This window comes from Lepidochelys kempii, chromosome 5 (assembly GCF_965140285.1).
Source record: "Lepidochelys kempii isolate rLepKem1 chromosome 5, rLepKem1.hap1, whole genome shotgun sequence".
NCBI classification, from domain to species: Eukaryota; Metazoa; Chordata; order Testudines; family Cheloniidae; genus Lepidochelys; species Lepidochelys kempii.
Genome location: NC_136384.1, coordinates 21,117,329 through 21,131,019, shown reverse-complemented (window position 1 = coordinate 21,131,019; position 13,691 = coordinate 21,117,329). Strand labels below are relative to the sequence as shown.

At 49.0% G+C, this 13,691-nt stretch overlaps 1 protein-coding gene and 1 long non-coding RNA gene across 2 annotated transcripts in view; one reads left to right on the top strand and one right to left on the bottom strand.

Annotated features, from left to right (window-relative positions):
• The window catches only part of ATP8B1 (ATPase phospholipid transporting 8B1), a 145,069-nt gene that overhangs the window by 106,517 nt on the left and 24,861 nt on the right, over nt 1-13,691 (top strand). The window contains exon 21 of the mRNA XM_073343620.2: nt 6,147-6,279. Within this exon, the coding sequence (XP_073199721.1) occupies nt 6,147-6,279 (133 nt within the window). The remainder of the gene's footprint in view (nt 1-6,146; nt 6,280-13,691) is intronic.
• LOC140911164 (uncharacterized) lies at nt 7,271-12,603 on the bottom strand. The gene is made up of 2 exons (XR_013635762.1): nt 12,140-12,603; nt 7,271-10,222 (listed from the first exon to the last, which is right to left on the bottom strand). It is a non-coding gene; the product is annotated as an uncharacterized LOC140911164 (long non-coding RNA).

Sequence of the window (13,691 nt, the reverse complement as noted above, 5' to 3'; positions counted from 1 at the left end):
CTTCCACCTCCGGGACACCCTTTGATGCGCCAGCAGATGCCCCAGCAGACTCTGCCTCCACCAGCTACACCAGCACCAACTCCTGGTCAGTCAGCTCCACCGCAGTTTTTACAGCCAGAGGAATTAAGGGTGTCCCGTGCTCCTGAGTCTCCTCTTCTCAGCACCAGTCTATCACGAGACCTTTAGCACCCTACTATCAGTACTCCCCTACCACTTCAAGCCCCTCCAATGAAGTGTGGGAGGAAGAGGAATACGATGAACAGATGTTTTCCTCTCAATACTCTCCCCAGATTCAGTTACCTACAACTGGGAGACGCATTACAGCATGATCTCAATATCCTCATGGCTATCCACAGTGGTATGGCTACCCGGAGCAGTGGCCACACTGCGGTCCATGGACCGACACCAAACCACACTCAGGTGTTCCATGGGCTGTCAGACCTTCCCCACTGCTGGCTTACACTGACACCCAGATAAGACCTGAAGTGGCCGCCACACCTACAGAGGACACTGTCCCACACACCACCTCTACGGCGATAATACCACAAGACGCCATGGAACCCCCACTACCTCCCCCTACTGATGAGCTCGCTCATTTTCAAGAGTTGTTTCAGAGAGTAGCGGAAGAGCTCAAGATTACCCTGGAGGAGGTACCTGAAACACACCACGAGCTTACAGACATCCTGCAAGCTACGACCTCCTCCAAAATAGCCCTACCAATTAATGGGGCCATTATGGAACCTGCAAAAACTATTTGGCAGACCCCAGTCACAATAACACCCACTAGCAAGAGACTGGACTGCAAATATTTTGTCCCATCTAAGGGTTCTGAGTTTCTATTTATGCACCCATCATCTAATTTGCTAGTGGTCGATGCAGCCAATCAGAAAAACAAATACCAACACTTCCAATCCACTCCATCGGAAAAAGATAACAGGAGACTGGACTTCTTCGGCCGCAAAGTGTATTCTTCTTCCACTTCGCAATTTAGATTGGTGAACTATGCAATTTAGATTGGTGCTCTTAGCAAAATATGACCACAAAAATTATGCTACGGTAATGCAATTTATTGATGACATGTCGAAGGATAAACTACAACAGTTTAAAGCAGTGGTGTCCAAGGGCCAATTGATCTCCTGGGCAGCTCTTCAAGCCACCCTCGGTGCTGTGGACGCAGCGGCCAGATCCGCAGCCATGGCCATCGTCATGCAGCAGGCCTCATGGTTTGCTTTTTCCTCCTTTTCGAAGCAGATACAGATTACGGTTGAAGATCTCCCCTTCAATGGAGATAAGCTCTTCTCCTCTACGACCAATGAAGTCCTTCACTCCATGAAGGACTCACGTGCCACACTCCGATCGTTAGGCATCCAAACACCTGCCTCAAAGAAGAGACAATATACATATCAGCTATACCAACAACCGTGTTACCATACCTTTGTGCAACATCCACCTTTAAGACAATATGGTACACAACAACGACATAGGCCCAGGAACCAACAACGTCTCCCTCCGCAAACAGCGACCCACCCTCCTAACCCAAATAAACAAATCTGAAGTCTTGATTGAGGGTATAGAAAACCTCGCACCATCTCCAGCGCCAACTCCAACCAACCATTTCTTTGGACACTGTTTGCATCCGTTCCTGGCCAACTGGAAAACCATCACTACAGACAGATGGGTCCTGGAAATTATCAGATTGGGTTATGCCATCCCCTTCCTCTCCTTACCTACTACCCACCCTTCCATCCCATCCCTCTTCAGGGACCCCTCTCACGAACAATTGCTCTGTCAGGAGGTACAACACCTCATACGTCTCGGAGTAATAGAGGAGGTACCCCCTCAACACAGAGGGAAAGGGTTTTACTCCCACTACTTCTTGACAGAAAAGAAAAACAGCAGTTGGCGCCCTATCCTCGATCTTTGACGTTTGAACAAGTTCGTCAAGAAACAGAAATTCCGGATGGTTACTCTCCCAATGATAATTCCGACACTGGAGCAAGGAGATTGGTTTTCAGCCCTCGACTCCAAGACGCATATTTCCATGTCTCTATCCACCCTGCCCATTGACGTTTTCTCAGGTTTGCTCTGGGAGCGCAACACTACCAATACAGAGTCCTTCCATTTGGCCTCTCCACCACACCACGTGTCTTCTCCAAGATGCTAGCAGTTGTAATAGCACATCACAGGACAAAAAGGGATCCTCATATTTCCTTACCTGGACAATTGTCTCCTCAAGTCTCGCACACAGTTAGAAGTGAACCACGCAACTCTTGCAACCCTTCACTGCTTCCGCACCTTGGGCCTGCAAATAAACAAAAATAAATCTACCTTACAATCTACCCAACAAATCGACTTCATCGGCACCCACCTCGATTCTACCACTGGTCTTGCATCTCTTCCCCAGGACAGATTCCAGACAATGGGCAACCTTATTACCCAGATACGTGCCAGCCCACAGACTACAGTCTGAGACTCCCTACAGCTATTAGGATATATGGCCGCTTGCACATTTGTGGTCGCAAATGCTCACCTGTACATGCGATGCCTTCAGGGTTGGCTAGCCATGGTATACAATCCAAACAAGCAAAAAGAAAAGGAGTACTGGTGGCACCTTAGAGACTAACCAATTTATCTGAGCATAAGCTTTCGTGAGCTACAGCTCACTTCATCGGATGCATTCAGTGGAAAATACAGTGAGGAGATTTATATACGCACAGAACATGAAAAAATGGGTGTTATCATACACACTGTAAGGTGAGTGATCACTTAAGATGAGCTGTTACCAGCAGGAGAGCCGGGGGAGCGGGGGTGAGAAAACCTTTTGTAGTGATAATCAAGGTGGGCCATTTCCAGCAGTTAACAGGAACGTCTGAGGAACAGTGGCGAGGGGGGGGGGGAATAAACATGGGGAAATAGTTTTACTTTGTGTAATGACACATCCACTCCCAGTCTCTATTCAAGCCCAAGTTAATTGTATCCAGTTTGCAAATTAATTCCAATTCAGCAGTCTCTCGTTGGAGTCTGTTTTTGAAGTCTCTTTGTTGTAATATTGTGACCTTTAGGTCTGAGATCGAGTGACCAGAGAGATTGAAGTGTTCTCTGACTGGTTTATGAATGTTATAAGTCTTGACATCTGATTTGTGTCCAATTCTTTTACGTAGAGACTGTCCAGTTTGACCAATGTACATGGCAAAGGGGCATTGCTGGCACATGATGGCATATATCACATTGGTGGATGTGCAGGTGAACGAGCCTCTGATAGTGTGGCTGATGTTATTAGGCCCTGTGATGGTGTCCCCTGAATAGATATGTGGGCACAGTTGGCAACGGGCTTTGTTGCAAGGATAGGTTCCTGGGTTAGTGGTTCGGTTGTGTGGTTGCTGGTGAGTATTTGCTTCAGGTTGGGGGGCTGTCTGTAGGCAACGACTGGCCTGTTTCCCAAGATTTGTGAGGGTGATGGGTCGTCCCTCAGGATAGGTTGTAGATCCTTGATGATGCATTGGAGAGGTTTTAGTTGGGGGCTGAAGGTAATGGCTAGTGGCGTTCTGTTATTATCTTTGTTGGGCCTGTCCTGTAGTAGGTGACTTCTGGATACTCTTCTGGCTCTGTCAAATTTGCATAGGCTAAACAAGTTACTAACTATGTCCCAGAAAGTCAAGGACTCAGTTCTGTGGTGGACCTCTCCCATCAACTTCTGCATTGGGATTCCCTTCTGACAAGATCCCCCTTCAATTTCCATCATCACAGATGCATCCCTCACAGAATGGGGAGCACACATGGGCCACCACACCACTCAGGGTCTCTGGGCCGCTTCGGAAACCCAGCTTCACATAAATTTGCTCGAGCTCAGGGCCGTATGCAATGCCTGCCTCCATTTCCTTCCCATCATCCAAAACCGCTGAAGTCGAATCATGACCAACAACATCATGTGCATGTTTTATGTCAACAGACCGGGGGGAGCCTGGTCACACTCCTTCTGCACAGAGGTGGTAAAACTTTGGAACTGGTGCCTTCAACACAACATCCATATCTCCTCCTCATACTTGCCAGGTTCTCAGAATACCACCACAAACGAGCTCAGCCGATCATTCCCCATAAAGCACAAGTGGGAACTCAGCAACACCATTCTTTCCAACATCTTCCAGACCTGGGATTATCCCCAACTGGATCTATTTGCACAGCAACAAACAAAAAATGCCCGACATTCTGCTCCAGAGTAGGCCTGGGGAAACACTCACAGGGAGATGCCTTTATGCTCCCATGGACCGAAACTCTTATGTATGCATTCCCACCAGTGCCTCTATTGCACAGAGTAATTCAGAAGATACGAACAGACAGAGCCAACATCATTCTCATAGCCCCAGCATGGCCCAGACAACCATGGTACTCCTTCCTCCTGCGCATGTCGGTCAAGCCACCCATTCCTCTTCCCCCACTCAGCAACCTCCTATCACAACGCCGGGGACAACTAATTCACCCTGACGTACATCATCTCCACCTGAGGGCCTGGCTGATCAATGGTTCTCTAATGCGGAGTTAACATATTTGGACCAAGTGCTCACTGTCTTGCTACACAGCAGAACACACAACACGCATACTACCTACCTGCAAAATGGAAATGGTTCACATCTTGGTGCACTGACAAACTTACCTCTCCAGTTTCTGCTTCACTCCCACTGATACTGGATTACCTGTTACACCTTAAAACATCTGGCCTCTCTCTATGAGCTCACTCAAGGTCCACCTCACAGCAGTCACCGCCTTCCACCAATGTTATGGTCTGTGCCCATCCAGTCACCAAAAGTTTCCTGAAGAGTATCCAGACGTTATACCCAGACGTGAAACCACCTGCTGCACCTTGGGATTTACACCTAGTCCTCAAAGCCCTGATGGATAAACCCTTTGAACCGATGGCTAACTGCTCCCTTCTCCACCTATCCATGAAGACCACCTTCCTCATAGCAATCACATCTGCCAGACGAGTAGGAGAAATGGGGGTGCTTATGGCAGACCCTCCGTATACTACATTCTTCCGCGAAAAGGTCACATGCCTCACGCATCCAAAGTTCTTACCTAAGATACACTCTTCCTTTCACCTCAATGAGCCTATACACCTCCCAACATTTTCCCCCAAACCTCACGCTAATGCCTTTGAAACAGCAATGCACGCTCTTGATGTTCACAGAGCATTATCCTTTTACCTGGAAAGAACAAAACTGTTTAGAAAACCCCCCAGACTTTTTGTCTCCTCTACTCAGCGCTCACAGGGAAATGCTATCTCTACACAGAGACTTTCCAACTGGATTGCTGATTGCATATGCCTTTGTTACCAACTCAGGCAAATGGGCCCTCCTACATCGATTAGGACACACTCTACCAGAGCTGTCTCCACCTCCACAGCCTTTCTCTGTAATGTTCCACTGTCTGACATATGCAAGGCAGCTACCTGGGCATCGAACCTTACCTTCACCAATCACTACGCTCTCATCCACACTGCAGCGTCCGACACCAGAATGGGTAGAGCTGTCTTGTCAGCAGCCTCCTTGTCCTTCTCGTCTGAAGTCCCAAGCATCCTAAGGGATACTGCTTTTCAGCCACCTGAAGTGGAGCACCCACAGGGACATCTCTCTCTCTCTCTCTCTCTCTCTCTCTCTCAGAGGAGGTTATTCACCCTGTGCAGTAACTGACGTTCTTTGAGATGAGTGTCCCTGTGGGTGCTCCACTACCCACCCTCCTCCCCTCTACTTCGTAATTCGTAACGCACTCCGTTGTAGAGAGGGAACTGAGGAGCCCGGGCTGTGCACGCGCTATTAAACACTGGCAGCTCAAGTGGCAGGCACAGCGCATCTGCAGCCCGTAGGGGTACTGCTGTAGAAATCTCTGATCAAAGGCGCTGGGACGCACCTTGACCTGAAGTGGAGCACCCACAGGGACGCTCATCTCGAAGAACGTCTGTTACTGCACAGGGTGAGTATCTTTCTTGCAGATGGCCCATCCAAGTACTGACCAGTTCACACTTAGCTTGGTTTGAAGTTTACCTTTAGGTTTCCCATAGATAGGCCCACTACAGTAGTAACTGTAAAAATTATAGGCAGTATTTGTAGTTTTTAGATGACCTACATTAAAACTCTGCATTCATTTTCCAGTGCTCTTCTTCAAACAAGGTTGGAAAACCAGAATAACAAAGCTGGATCAGATATAAACTCCTCTCAAAGAACGAATGAGCCATTCTTTCAATCTGGTAGAAATCGTGCTTTAATAATCACTGGTTCCTGGCTGGTACGTATAAAGCAGACTTTTCCCTTACTTCAATTTGGGGAATTTTCTGGGATACATAACAGGTCAAAGGCTAATAGTGCTGTAAATTGGAATCTTATGTTCCTTATCGTTAACTACTCCTTCATTCACTTGATTGCTACCCTGAAGCACCAGATGAAAGATATTTAACCTCTCTGCCTCAGTTTCCTCCATCTATAAAATGCCAAACTATAGAACTAGTCTTTGAAAAGGTAATAGATAAAGCAATAAAATATCTCTCATAATCTATCCACTTTAACCATCAAAGCAAAAAAGAATCTTCTGTAAAAAGAACAATCTAATGTTAGAATTATTCGTAATCAAGGGACTCTGAAAGTCTAGAGCTAAAGAAGAACCAGAAAGATGCAAAATTAGATCTTTCAAGCCCCAATGCGCTCTGAACAGACAGCAGGCATTACTTCATGATTGAAATACAGGAGGTCCCCGGTATATGTCTCCCCATTATCTGTTGTTTCGCATATCTGTTACTCATCAATAGGGGAACTTGTTCCGATTCACATCGGGCCCGATCTGCATATCCGTCATTTGCAGTACTGTACTATAGGTTTCAAACAAGGTATATGCTGGAGCACCGGAGCGGGGCAAGCCCCTGTGTCTCGACACAGCTCCCCGTCTGGAGCTCTGGAGCAGGGCAAGCCCCTGCCCCACAACCCCACTCTCCGGCAGGAGCACCGGGAGGAGCGGGACAAGCCCCCATCCCTGCTCCCCGGCAGGAGCTCCGGGCAGAGTGGGGAAGCCCCAGACATCGATCCCTGGAAGGAGCGCCAGGCTCCCATGTCGGGCGGAGTAGGGCAAGTCCCCGCTCCTGCTCCCCTGTTGGACATAGCAGGACAAGCCCCCATGCCCCAATCTCACTCCCTGGCAGGAGTCCCAGGCAGAGCAGGTCAAGCCCCGCGCATCAGGGTGGTGGTGGTGCGGAGTGTGGCGGTTCAGTGATGAGACAGAACACAGCTTTATGCAAGCAAGCAGGCTGGTCAGCGGAGATGGGCTGTTCTGCCCCCCCTGCCTTCCACCTTCTCCTTTTATTATATTTCTCCCCCTAAGCATTACACACTGCTACACAAAGGAATGTATGACGTTAATTCATATGCTTAATTACCATCCTCTAACTACTACAAACCTGGTTCTCAGGCCTTGAGCCCAGGCTAAAGAAACCTCCCACAGTTGCTGTCCAAACAATCAAGTTCTCAGGGTTCATATCTAGCCCTTGTCCTTGGATAGAGCAATGTGTGCATTGCTCCTAGGAAACAGTCAGGGTGTGCCCCGCCTGCTTCCAGGTGGAATAGCTAGACATTAACCCTTCATCTCCCCTTTTTTGTTTATTGAAGTTGGCCATCTCATGGTAGCCGCCAATTTGTTTTGTCATGCTATTTAACTCCCAGACAGACAAGGACATAACCTGGGGAGCTTTCCAGGGCAAAATTTTACAAAGTCTTAACAAGGCAGGAATACATTGTACACAGCAACAACAAAAAATAAGCCCAATGATTACAAACACAAAATAACCAAAAGCTTAACATCTGCAATATAATCATCTAAAAGGGGTACACTTCTTTTACTACAATTATAACCAGCAAAAGGCAATCTAAATATCATTCTACTAAGACAGCAAAGGGTGCCATCACTTAAATTTGCAGGAATATAATTAAAGGTGCATGAACCACAAGTAAAAACCCATCCTGATGGTAGGATGATATGGCCATAATTATATGAAACATTAACAGCATGGGAACAATTTAAAAGGGATTGAGAAATTTTTTGACAGCCCAATGGCACCTTTGTACTAGTGCAGTTAACTACACACGCACAGGTGACATTGTGAGCCCCGGCAGGGTACGGTGTGTGAAGGGATATAGCCGTGCGAGGCAGAATATAGTTGGCCGGGCCCCAATTAGCCATGCTAAAGTACTGGGAGAAAAGATTAGCATAAGCAAAGAGCAGTATCTTATTCTCCTTCGGGCTTGTAACGGGGGAGGCGCTTCCGAGCCAACCCCTACAGAAAATAGCAGGCACAAAAGGCACACAATCATCACAGAATTAGCAGTGATTTGGGCGAGAATCGCCACAAACAAAGTCTTAGGAGTTTCTGGCTGCTGATCTGCTGCCAGTTTTCGTTGAGCCGTGGCGACCAATGCTTTTACTGCTCCCCCTGTCACGGGCTGGCTTGGGACGTTACGCCTCCTCCGTTTCCGTCCCGCCGTTGTCGACTCGGGGGGCAACGCGGTCTCCTCCAAGGTCAGCTGAAACTCTGGTATGGGATTCGACAGCCCCTGGTGCCATGCCATGTTGTTTAAGTGCTGGTCGCACGCACCGGGCTGGAACCCACAACAGTCCTGCAGGGAGAGACACAGCAGCATATCCCCGACTCCAAGTGATTAGAGGTGCTGGGCCCAGCCACTGTGGATCGGGCAGCTGACGGTAAAAGACACGCGGTCTTTCCAGTACCTCAGATTTGTGAAAATGCCGATCCGCAGGGGTCTGCTGATCTGCATTCAGTGTTAAATTATTTAAAGTAAACAAGAGAATATACATCTGTTGTTGAATGTCTCCTAAGGTTCGGAGACGCAGCTCCCCTTGTTTTAATTGTTTATCTAGCAAGGTTTTGAGTGTGCGATTGGCACGTTCAACAATGGCTTGGCCCGTGGAATTATAAGGGATTCCGTGTTTAAGACGGACGTCCCAGCGGGCACAAAAGGTGGAGAGGGCTGCAGAGCAGTAGGCTGGGGCATTATCTGTTTTAACTTGGCAAGGGCGACCCATAACAGAAAAGCAGGCCAGCAAATGGTGAATAACTTTGTTAGTGGCTTCCCCACGTTGTGGGGTTGCCCAAAGGAAACCTGAATAAGTATCAACAGAAACATGTAAAAATGAATAGGGGCGGAATTGTGGTACATGAGTAACATCCATTTGCCACAGCTGATTTGCTGCGGTACCTCGGGGGTTAACGGCATAAGAAAAGGTAGGAGCAGCAGCAGCACAGTGGGGGCAGGAACGAACAATGGAACGTGCATGATCAGCAGGAATGTGAAACTGCCGGGCCAAAACAGAGGCAGACTGATGAAAAAAGGCATGGCTTTCAATGGGGTCAGAAAAAAGGGAATTTACCTGACCACGCAACGCGCGATCGGCGCGTGCATTGCCCTCAGTGAGTGGCCCAGGCAGAGGGGTATGACTGCGAATATGAGCAACAAAGTAAGGGAAATGACGAGTGGCAAGAAGGTGCTGTAAAGACAAAAACAGGCGAAGGAGGTCTGCATCAACCTGAGGGGTAATGAGGGCAAGGGGTAAATGATCAATTACCTGATAAACATAATGGGTATCCACAATTAAATTAAAGGGACAATCAGTAAAAAGTTGAAAGGCCAAAATAACAGCAGCCAATTCTGAACGCTGTGCAGAACGCTGAGGCAGTGTAAAACGAGAATGCCAACGAGGGGGGTCACCCAACTGATAAGTGACTACACCTCGGTGGGGAGAGCCATCAGATGTTAATATCGAGGGTGGTGTCTAACTTTGTAAGTAAATCACGGCCCCAAATATTGAGGTGGACAGGGAGCACAAAAGGGCGGATTGTAGCAAGGGCATGGCCTCCTGGTTTAGAGACCGTGACCCAAGACAAACTTTGGCGCCCGGGTTTGCTACCCCCAATCCCCCACAACTCTTTAGAAGGAACCGTTGGCCAACTAACCGGCCACTCCAGATCACGAATCACTGTAACATCAGCTCCAGTGTCCACCAGCCCTGTAAAAGGAACATCATTTAAGAGAAGTGTTAACTGAGGTTTCGAGGGGCGGACTGACATTGTCAGAGCAACAAGTGGAGAAGACGCGCTGTGAGACGGCGAGTGAGACAACGTCGATCCAAAGCCTCCTCCACCCCGAGTTCGATCCTCGGCAGCTGGCACCTGATAGGGGACTAAAATCAATTGTGCAATTGACCGTCCACGCGGGAGCGACTGTGGAAGATGAGTCCACACCTGAACCTTAATAATGCCAGTGTAATCAGCATCAATGACCCCTGGAATGACAAAAAAGCCCTGTTTCCCAGCATGTGAGCGAGGGAGAACAAGACCTACAAAGCCGGCAGGGAGAGGTCCCGTCACCTGTGTAGGTATGGCACAGACCTCCCCTGGCAGCCGAAAGTCAGTGTCCTCCTGCATGATCAAATCAAGCCCTGCACTTCCAGCAGTCGCTGCCCTCATAGAGTCTACGGATTCCAAGGCAGAGGAGCGATTGCCTGAGTAGGAAACACCCCCGTTTGGCCCTGGGTTCGGGGGGGACCCGTCGCGCGGTTTCCCGACCCTCTACGACACTGATTAGCCCAGTGATAACCTTTCCCACACTTGGGGCACTTCTTTGAGGGTCGGGCTGGTGCCTTAAATGAGCGGCACTCCCGCTGAAAATGACCCTCCTTTCCACAGCGGTAACAACGCTTCCCCTCCTTCCCGGTTTTTCTGAGGGCGGCAGCCAGAACTCCAGCCTTGTGGGCTTGTGTGCCAATGTTCTGGCACGCCCGCAGCATGTCTGAGAGCTCTAAAATACCAGAGACTTGTGCTGCCTGGAGAGCACGGCGGCAATCCTCATTTGCATTTTCAACTGCCAATTTTAACAGGAGCTCGTGAGCTGCCTCAGTGTTATCCACCTGTCGGAGGATAGCCTCCTGCAATCTGTTGGTAAAATCCAAAAAGGACTCTAAGGCACCCTGACGGATACTGACAAAGCTTTTGGTAGGCTTGCCTGAATCCGGGACCTTCTTGAAAGCATGCTGGGCACAGGTGGAGATAATGGGGAAGACGGCCTGAGGGAGTTGAGACTGCATCCCAATAGTAGCAAACTGGCCCTCCCCTGCCAAATGCTCATAAATGATACCTTGCTCTCTATATACCTGGGCTTGGCGTTCTGCCATCTGCCGATACTCACTAAGCCAAATAACATACTGACTGGGTGACAACATCATGCGCAGCAGCGTTTTCCAATCCTCAGGGATTAGGGAGTACCCAGCACCCATCCCTTCAATGAGACCACGCACAAAGGTGCTAGTCAGGCCAAATTCACGAATTGCTTTCTTTACCTCTCTAACCACCGAGTATGGCAGAGTGGTCCAGGTGCCCACAGGGTTGCCCTGGTCATCATTCTGCCAGGTCACCGGGCAAACGGAGACCAGATCAGCCAGCTCCTCTGCTGTAAGATCTGATCGAGCTTTCGCTGCGTGAACCATTTGTTGCACCAGCGAAAGCTTCTGAGCAGATGCAGATGACTCTCCGGGGGGCCCCATGGGGGGAGGGTGATCACACACCGGCTCCGGTGGGGAAGGCCAGGGAGGCGGTGGTAATAGAGGCACTGGGGGCGAAGCAGGGGGAGGGATGGCTGCAGGAGCGGACGGGGGTGGCAGGATCGGCAGCTCCTCTGTTGGGGCTGGAGAGGGCCTTTCCGAGGCGAAACGCTGTGTCGCATCGCCAGGAGGGGGGATGGCTGCAGGGGCGGACGGGGGCGGCGAGAGCACCAGCCTCGCGAGGGAGGGTCTGTCCGAGGCGACACGCTGTACCACGTCGCGGCAGAGGTGCCAGGCATGTAAAGCCTGCACGGGTGCCCGAGGCTCTTTGTGCAATGTCTGGCCCAATCGCTCCCAGTCCGCTAGCTTAAGGCTTCCAGCTTCAGGATACCACGGGCACTTGGCACGCACCTCCTGTAGCAGGAGAGTGAGTTCTCGAGCCGGGCAGTCATGCTGAGCCTTACGCAGCAAATACTGCAGCTCATTACGGTGTTGCACTTGCAAAGCAGAGAGGGAGCTTCCCATACTTACCACAATGAAAAATACTCACCGGGATCCACGAAGTGGATGAGTGACGTGTCTGAAACCCTTGCCGGGCGAGGTGAGTGCTGAGGGCCCCACGTTTGGGCGCCAGTTGTTGTGGTTCAGTGATGAGACAGAACACAGCTTTATGCAAGCAAGCAGGCTGGTCAGCGGAGATGGGCTGTTCTCCCCCCCCCTGCCTTCCACCTTCTCCTTTTATTATATTTCTCCCCCTAAGCATTACACACTGCTACACAAAGGAATGTATGACGTTAATTCATATGCTTAATTACCATCCTCTAACTACTACAAACCTGGTTCTCAGGCCTTGAGCCCAGGCTAAAGAAACCTCCCACAGTTGCTGTCCAAACAATCAAGTTCTCAGGGTTCATATCTAGCCCTTGTCCTTGGATAGAGCAATGTGTGCATTGCTCCTAGGAAACAGTCAGGGTGTGCCCCGCCTGCTTCCAGGTGGAATAGCTAGACATTAACCCTTCAGCGGAGAGTGTGGAGGTACAGGGGGCACACATTTTTACGGGGACCCCCCCATTTTTCTGGGAGCCCCTGGCCAGAGCATCTATCATTTGTTTCTCTCTCTCCCCCTCCCCCCAAGGGCGCTGGAGGGGGGGAGAAGCTGCCAGATCGCTCCTACCCCTCCGCCCCCCCATCATTACTTGTCCACCCTGGCGCCCACCCAAGTGTCCCCTCCTGCCTACGCCACTGCTGACATACTTAGATTTGTCATTTCAGTATTCATGGCCCTTTTCAAGAACACAACCCCGACGTATACTGGGGACCCACTGCAGAGGGTATGTTTGAGAGCAAAAGTGTGAACAAAGTGTCAGGAATAAAAGGAAGCTCATATGGTACCTTGTACTGTGGTCTAATGTTTTAAGAGTTCAGAAAACACTGAAGGACTTTCAGTAAAGAAGTGACCTGGTTGGCAATCCAAGTATTGGTGAGAATCCTATTGGCAGAATTCTATATAAACCAGAGTGGGAGGAGATAGATGAGCAAATAACAAATCTAAAATTATTCGGTTTAGAAGTGACTATTAATCCATGTATAAATCTGTGTCTCAACTGGATAACATAAATCAAAACCCAAAGGTTATACCTGAAATGATGAGCTTCACTGTCTTGCTAATATTAGGCTTCAGAGGGAGCTCAGAATTTTTAGTAACTTCACCAGTACAAATCACTGCATTTGATGATGACAGCTTGGTGTTCTGGGTGATCACATTTTCCATCCCCCCCCCCCACCCCCCGCAAAAAAAACCACCTTTATACCACAGAAACTAATATTATTCTTCAAAACGAATTGGCTGAAGATAGAAAAAGGATTTTTTCCATTAGTTTCTGCAAGACGTATTACAATATAAGAAGTTCTACCAAAACCTACCACATTCACTGTCCCCTTTTTCTTCAGAGAAGTTTTATTCGGGTGGTATTACAAAAGTGCACATAATGCAGCTGAGAGTCAAGGTATTTCAGACTTTAAAAATGTTATGAGAGCAGTCCTTAGAACACTCTATCTTTAAATAGCGAAGAAAGGACAATAATTACTTTCTCTTTGATTAT